Source organism: Podarcis gaigeae (genome assembly GCF_964106915.1).
Source record: "Podarcis gaigeae genome assembly, chromosome: 13".
Lineage (NCBI taxonomy): Eukaryota > Metazoa > Chordata > Lepidosauria > Squamata > Lacertidae > Podarcis > Podarcis gaigeae.
This window is the reverse complement of record NC_139689.1, coordinates 24,096,268-24,104,564: the sequence shown is the minus strand read 5'-3', so window position 1 is coordinate 24,104,564 and position 8,297 is coordinate 24,096,268. Positions and strand designations below refer to the sequence as shown.

The following is an 8,297-nucleotide window of genomic DNA, read 5'->3' as shown; positions in this document are numbered from 1 at the left end:
GTATAAGCCTTATCATATTATTATTTTCTTCTTATTAGTATCTCCCTGTTATTCAGCTCTGGCCTCAGTACAATGATGTAGCATTTAGGGAAAAATATGCAACCAAGCAATCCAGCACTGGAGGACAGGATGGAGAAGATTTCCACGGCCACCATGTATTTTCCTTTAGTGCTCAAGTAGGTTGGAAGAAAGGTTATCCAAACACTGCAAAACACCAACATGCTGAAAGTGATAAATTTGGCCTCATTGAAACTGTCTGGCAACCTCCGGGCTAGGAAAGCCACAACCAAACTGACAATGGCCAGGAAGCCTATGTAGCCCAAGACACAATAGAACATGATTGCTGAACCTTCATTACATTCTAGTATTATCTTTCCATGCACTGTGTGCATGTCTCTATCAGGGAATGGAGGGGATGTAAATAACCAAAGAGCACAAATGCCTGCTTGAATAAAGGAGCAGGAAAGGACAATAGAATTTGCGAGTCCTTTCCCCACCCATTTCCTCATTCTAGATCCTGGTTTGGTTGCCATGAATGCCAGAACCACAGTGATGGTTTTTGCCAACACAGATGAAAGAGCCACAGAAAAGATGATGCCAAAAGTAATTTGTCGAAAAAGGCAGATGATCTTTCCAGGTTGTCCGATGAAGAGTAAGGAGCAGAGGAAGCAAAGGAGGAGAGAGATGAGGAGGATGCAGGTAAGGGTCTCATTGTTGGCTTTGACTATGGGAGTGTCTTTGTGCTTCATAAAAGTTCCAAGTACTAAACTTGTGATCAAGGAGAAAGAAATAGCCATGATAGTTAAAATGCTGCCTAACGTTTCTTTATAAGAAAGGTGGACTAGAATCTTGGGAATGCATTCAATTTGGCTGTTGTTGGGGTATTGGTCTTCTGGACAACTGACACAGGCATCCATGTCTGAAAAAAGGAGGAATTGTTTAAGTATTTTAAAATGTTAACCAACACCTCCCTAATTTTTAAATGTTGCATTTCATTGACCAACACTAGGAGAAAGGATTCCCATAATTTCAAAGAGAAAGTGAGAGTGCTTGGTGATCATACAGATCTGGTAATGACTAAATGTTTTCTGTGACACAATTTTTGTATGATGCAGACCTCTTCTCAAGTCATGAACATAGAAGGTGACTCTTGGAAATGCTGTTCTTTGTTAGTCTTAATTCTCATGTATAATTTACAAGATTGTTATTGATGTTATTGGGATAGTGTATGTGGAGCACTTTAAACATCCAAAAAGCACTTTTCACATGCCTAATTATTATTATTACTATTGTATTTGAGTTTGGAGAGGCCTTTAATCCCAGAGCATGGTATGAAGGCACATTGCACAGCTAGCCTTCTGAAATTGTAATAGTTTGGGTCTGGTCAGTTCCTGGATGGTGGACCATCCATGATGTTTCTGAAGCACACTGACTTGATTCTGCTTGTGGAATGAATGCAAAGAATGGAATACATTGATTCATTTATAATGGATATGAACATTTAATGATGTATTGACTTAAGTGACATTTATCTCAGTGGAACACATGTGCAATAAGATCATGTCTCACAGATGAAGAAAATTTGCTGTCTCACCTTACTGGTGAGTTGATGGGATACACTGCATATACTTGGGATAACCTAGCAGAGTAATGGGGAAGTTAGAAGAGGATTGCACCAAATTTGTCTAGCAGAAGTAGAAATTTTATGCCTGTCCCTCAGTGTTGGGCTTCTAATCCCTATTAGAGCATCTTCCTTCCTTCCTGTATAACCAGCCCAAAAAGATGTGGCCATCAACTGCTTGGCAACCTGTGCATTATTTTGTCTGTACCACTTGAATCATTCCAGAGCACTGAGTGGGGGAAATTGAGGCAGCCACAACATATGGTGCAGAATATTTGAAGAAAATTTTGCAAAGTGGTTTGCTTTTTGCGGGTGGAAGAGAGAAAGAGGGGGAGAAAGGTCAGCTTTATATTCAAATGCAAATCTGCTTCTTAATAAAGAGATTCTAGAAATCCTAACAGTCTAGTTCAGAATAAAAGCCTTTCTATTGTCATTTTTAAATAACCGAGTCAAAAATTCCCACTAATGTACTTTAAAATAATATAGTGATTTACTGCTAAATCACCATCTACCTACTTCCCATTATTGGGGAAGCCACAGAAGTGAAGGCTTTAGGTGAAAGTCTTCTATGAGGGATGCTATATGTGAATAAACAAATCAAAATTAGTTTGGTATAATAAATAAAAAAATGCTATTCCCTTTCTATCTCAATGATGACATCAAGCCATACACACAGTTCTGAATATTATACATGAAAAAGGAAAGCCCATGCAATTTGGTTGTTCCCACTGTCTATGCAAATTGCACCAATCACCACATGCTTAGCTTTGCTAAATCTTACTTATAATTTTGTAATAGTTTTGCTCTTTCACATCCAGGTGGGCATTGTAGCCTTGGGTGCGTATGTTTGTCCAGTTTGGGCTGGTACACCAACTGTGCCCATTCCTAAAGAAGGTTTATCTGGCTATGGCAATACATGTGTTCAATACATTGAGGATGCATTACTGCAATGCAGTCCACCAGGGGTTTCCTTTGAAGATTTCGAAATTTCACTTGTTCCAAAATGTGGCAGCTCATATCTTATTCAGAAGTAAATATTAGGAACATATTTCTCTTCTCTTGAAGCTTCCAGTACATTTGCAGACCCATTTCAAAAACTGACTGATAATTTTTAAAGTCTGAGATTTTTTAGACACACACACACACACACACACACACACACAGACGAAACCTCCCATTAAGATCTGCTTGGAGGGTTGTGCCTCTAGGTTATGTTGTTTTATGTTCTGTTCCCTGTGTATTTTATAAAATTACTCCTCTTACCCTTCTGGTGTGAGATCTTTCCTTCCGGACACCGAGCACAATCATAGCAGCAAAATCTCTCTCCCTCCTTCTTCTTCCTGCTATAGCCAGGATAGCAGTTGTCATTGCATATAGAAACTGGTAGCGCCTGTACAGAAACATGAAGGATTTTTAGCAAGACCAGTCATCCATTCTACACAATGGGGTGTATGGCAAACAGAAATAACATGACCTGATATTGGTCCCCATGCACCAAAATTGTCAGTCTTTACACCAGTCAGAAGTAAAAAGATCAGTGAAAGGTGGAAAACTGCAGTTCCTTTATCTCTCTCATTCAATTAGCTCTGCATCAAGCCATGGACCTACAAAAGGTAAAACAAAAAAAAATCCTTCCAGTAGCACCTTAAAGACCAACTAAGTCAGTTCTTGGTATGAGCTTTCGTGTGCATGCACACTTCTTCAGAAGCATGCACACGAAAGCTCATACCAAGAACTGACTTAGTTGGTCTTTAAGGTGCTACTGGAAGGAATTTTTTTTGTTTTGACTATGGCAGACCAACATGGCTACCTATCTGTAACTACAAAAGGTAGTTAGTCTCAAGTGCTGGATGATTGAGGGAGATTACAGTGTGCTTATAAGTCAGAGGTAGCCAAAATGCTGCCCTCTAGACGTAACTATAACTCCAATCAGTGGTCAGGAATGATGGGACTTGTGCATTGTAGAGGACTTCACATGGAGGTAAACAAAAAACTAATTCCTTACATTTAATTAACTGATGGGTTTGATTAATAAGAACAATGCTTAAGTTCATCAGAAAGGTGTTGCTGCCCTCATGAAATATAAATCAAGATGATGAAGCATCTTTGAGATGAGGCCTTGTTCATGAAATAAAGAGATTCTGTGAGATTTTAGAAGAATTAAAGCTCCACTGCAATGATATGTTTTCATAAGATAAGTCTCACCTGATTAAAGCTTTGGTGCCAGAGAATTTGTTCATCATGAATTGTTAACTCTTTGCCTGGAGGAGCTTGAGGTTCTAGCCTTCCAACTTTTACTCTCATCACTGAGCCATTGGGAAACATCATCCAATTGGTAACATCAAAACTGGCCACCATTTCTCCATTTCCATCAAAGTGCACAATTTCTCTAGCACTATTATTGAATATGACCCTACTTAGAAAGTGATGGACCTAATTTGGAAGAGTATATTGACAAAGGGATAAATAATGATTCTAGGCCTCCCAAGTATTCCAATATTTAGCATTTTTAAAAGTCTGTCTGGGTCTTCTTCTATGTATGAGTTCACTTTCTATTGCTTGCTGTCGTTTCTCTCTATTAGGCTACAAATGCTTGGCCCATTATGGGGAAAAGGTCATTAGTAACATTACTTATCAAAATGAATACCCTCATCCCCAAACAGTCCCCTACTGCTGGAATTGTTTCATGCAAAGATAGAAGTGCCTTTATTTCTGGATCTTAAACTAATCTGTTCTGTAGCCATTGTATTTAATTGTCATTACCTGCCAGGGTTGTATATTCTGAACAGCTAATTTCCTTCCTTCTTCCATTGTTCTATATTTGAAGCTGTGCATGTACATGGCATGCAAAGCATGTGCCACAGCATAGACAGCATTGTAGACATTGTAGCTGTGGCCAGTCATGTCCATTTCAAACAGAATTCCAGGAATATTCTCCATCTTCTCCTTTCCAGTGCATATTTTATTCTCCTCCTGTTCATTAGACTTTAATGAGCAGCTGAATGCCTGTTCCCAAAAGTCCTGGATAAAACCATCTCCTTTGGCCCAGGAAGGTCTTACCCCCTGAATGAACTTTTGAAATCCCAATGGCTGATTTGAATGAACGCTGAAGGATATGGAACCATGAAAGGTTTGTATATCCCAGATCTTTTGAACGGACAGTGATTCAAAATCCCAGTGGGATGTAACAATCCACACTTTGCCCAGAGGTGGCAGTGACAAGAAAGGTGCTAGAAATAGTAACATTCTCATAACCTGAAAGGATGGAGGTTCTCCATATACAAAGAACACACTGACCTTTCTCTCCATGAGAATCTCATAGTTTTTCCGCTGCTGTATAAGCAATTCTATCAATTTATCCACATAATTACATTTTGGTATTCTTACTATGAAGGCATAACATATGCCATTCTGGGAGAGCATTGGCACCATGGTCTGTAAAAACTGGTCCCCTTTGTCATCTGCCACAGCCAAGAGCCCAACCCATGTCCATCTGAAATGCTGAAGTAACCGCACAGCTCCCATGTATTGGTAGGCTTCGTTGGGAACCATCTGGTACAAAAATGGAAATAGCGTTTTGCTATGTTGTACTGCTAGAAATGACCCATAAGTGAGCTGAAATAAAACATAAGTTTTTTTGCACATAATAAAAAAGTGTGTCTTTGTATCCCATGGTCCTGTAGGCAATCAAGTGCAAAATCTAGTATGATGCAGGCAATCAAGCATTTGACCACCTGTGATTTATAGCTTTTCATCCCTCTGCTTGAAGAATTCCAGGAAGTACCCATTGATAATTAGTTCTACATCTGAACTGGACTGACATATGCAGACACTCTTTCAAGGTATTTGAATGTTTTCTTTGAAGCTTGTGAATCCTTACAGCAACAGGAAAAGGAAGGGGGAGGACAAGGTGCTTTGTGCTTTCTTATGGTTTTCAAATGGCCTCCTTTTTTCTTCTCTTCTCTTCTGTGTGTAGCCACTATGTTATTCTGTTTGTTATTTTGGAAAAGAGGGGGGAGGCTTTTGATTTATGCTCAACAAGTAATTTAACAAGGTTTTACTATGACCCCCCTCAACCGAGGCTGAATGGACTTTATTTAAAATTATTTATGGACTGGAGTAGGAGTGCTGTCGCAGGAATGTGTGTGTATGTTTGTGTGTGGGGAGAGAATGAACTGCTGCTGAACAGATGTGGTAAAGAGGCTGAATTTGAGAAAAAACATCTTGCTTTTTAACTGTGTTCAGAGGAAGAACTCCAGAGTGGAATTTTAATGGCGAAGTTTGGATATGCACTCTGTGAGTTATTTATGGCTGCAGCTCATACGCTAGTCTGTTAACAGAGTAAGGAATGGAATGTGACCTTGTACCATCCAGATAAACACTGCAAATAACTGAACAATGGAAGATAGAAATTAACTCTCCCAGCACACCAGGTCCGGAACAACAATGTATATGAAGAACTACACATTTGAGATGGATTATTTATTAATAAGATGTAACGGAGGTGCTGTTCGTATGGTGAAAAACATGGCCAGCTGGACAAATGGTTTAACAGCAAGTGAAGGATTTCAACTGGACTCTAAATAAAAAATTATGCAGCTATGCGAGGGAATGATGATGATCATATGTTTGGAACAGGAACAGGAAACCGGATTTTAAGAAATTGTATTAAATTAAATTTGGTTTGATTTGTAATAATTTGGAAAATGAATAAAAATAATGTAAAAAGAAAAAAGAAAACAAGAACTGTGAATACAGATAATATGTGCTTGCCTGATTTACCTTTCTAAATACTAATGAACATGTGAATTTCCATTTCCATGTGTGCTTGGAGTGGAATTCTCCAGCATCCCTGATCAAGATGGTGCAACACTTTTGTGGTATCTCTAGACCAAGAGCTTACCTGTGGAGTCTTGTGCATTGCTGAAATAATGGCCATATTGACAGAGATTTCAGATATAGATCCACCAATGAAAGCAATCAGCTTGTTCTGATCATCATCACAACAGAAGTTGGGGACAAACCGTTGTTGTTTGGAAAGCAGGCTCAGGGTGGCTTTATAGGTCATTCTTGCACTGAAGTAGCTATTGAGGATATAGAACCCCAGAGAGACGTTTGATAAGATGCTGGGATTCTCATTGATCTCTTTGACAGCAAATGCTAAAGCCAGAATGTGCTGGTAGTTCTTAGGCAGCGAACTGTAAAAATAGGTACAACCTGTTTAATAAAACAATAGCCAATCAGCCACAGAAATACATTTGAACACTTCATCATCATTCAACAGCAAACTTCTGATATTGAGATTTAACTCAATACTACAGAAGTTCAAAAGGCCAAGGAGATAATAGAATGAAGTTAGAGGAAAGTAAGCTATATGAAACATTTGAATGTTTTGGGGTCAACAAAACATTATAGTCTCATGAGGGAGGATTTTATTCATGTTTGCTTGAATGTGAATAGAACCCCTCTCACAATCATGCACCATGTCACATTACTCAACGGGGGACTGGGAAGGCATGATGTATGCAAGGACATTAGGAGTGGGAATTGAATGTGTGCCTCTCCCTTGTCCACCCATTGAGCCTTGAACATGCCTGAAAGCCTCTATAACAACCATTTCAATCAATGAAGAAATATATTATACAATCAAGTCAGTTAGGTGCAAGCAAAAAATAATGGATCCTTTAATTCCTGAAAGGCAGGGACATATTAGTGTAACTTAAATGCATCTGCCATTTGCAAAGAGGAGACTATCAAACCTCCATAAACTAACTTGCATTTGAAAACCATACTTCAGTTATGTCAGGGTAGTGCAAAGTGCCTGAGAGACAATTAAGAAATTACTTTTCAGAAAACATAAACTCCCATGATTTTCCCTGTGCAGTGTTTAAAATATTAAGAACAAGTGGGGGACAAGACTACAGTATTCCTGAAAACCTATTTATCATACGTATACTCCCATTTAGGAGTCAGATTTGATTGATGGCCCCAATCCATGGTGCTTTAATATCCAAACACAAAGCCTAGATTGTCCCAGTGTAAGGTAGTCTCGATGAGTTGCATCATGAAGGAGAAGAAATAATGTCTTAATGATATGCACTCAGATATTGAGATCTGAACTATTGTTGAATGAGAGAGAGATGGAGGTGTGTGTGGGAAGGTTGGGGAGGGGAGGGGAGGGAAGGGAAGGAGAGAGAAGGAACGAATAAAGGAAGGAAGGAAATCTTACATGGATTCCTCAATCAAGGCCTGTTCTGGCTGTTCCAAGAAGGAGAGGTTGTTATAAAGGAAGTAGACTTGAGAAACAATCCCACCAATGGCAAAATCTCCTGACTGGTAAAATTCATGAGGGATAGGATGAGGATCATTATATATGGAGCAATTAATAGAATGAGTCTTGCATACAGTATGACATAGCATTGCAAGCAGCAAAGCTACCACCAATATGATTTTGTTGACAAAAAGTCCCCTCCAAACGTACATTTCCATCTACAGCACATATGAGGATATTACCAGTTTTGGTACAGGCTTCTTTGAATTGTGGTTTATTCTGCTGCTACACTTGGTTACCAAGTGGTTTTCTAGGGAATTTCGGTGCCAGTCTTATATTTAAAAGTAGCTCCTTATCAATCTGTGACTTTCAATAGCATATTGTTATCTCCTCCCTGTATTCTTG

At 39.0% G+C, this 8,297-nt stretch overlaps 1 protein-coding gene across 1 annotated transcript; it reads right to left on the bottom strand.

The window, feature by feature from the left end:
* Positions 1-9: 9 nt before the first annotated feature.
* Positions 10-5,287, bottom strand: LOC310829714 (vomeronasal type-2 receptor 26-like). The gene is made up of 4 exons (XM_083708454.1): positions 4,385-5,287; positions 3,827-4,054; positions 2,885-3,011; positions 10-919 (listed from the first exon to the last, which is right to left on the bottom strand). The coding sequence occupies exons 1-4, from the start codon at positions 5,264-5,266 to the stop codon at positions 21-23; spliced, it is 2,136 nt and encodes a 711-aa protein (XP_083564580.1). The 5' UTR covers positions 5,267-5,287; the 3' UTR covers positions 10-20.
* Positions 5,288-8,297: the final 3,010 nt, after the last annotated feature.

What these genes read in the sequence shown, in the direction of transcription:
- LOC310829714 (XM_083708454.1), bottom strand. Translation starts at nt 5,266, where the DNA reads ATGTGCAAAAAAACTTATGTTTTATTTCAGCTCACTTATGGGTCATTT. An exon ending in GGCACCAAAGCTTTAATCAG is followed by an intron (nt 3,012 to 3,826) that starts GTGAGACTTATC and finishes GTTTCTGTACAG; the next exon opens with GCGCTACCAGTTTCTATATG. An exon ending in AAAGATCTCACACCAGAAGG is followed by an intron (nt 920 to 2,884) that starts GTAAGAGGAGTA and finishes TCCTTTTTTCAG; the next exon opens with ACATGGATGCCTGTGTCAGT.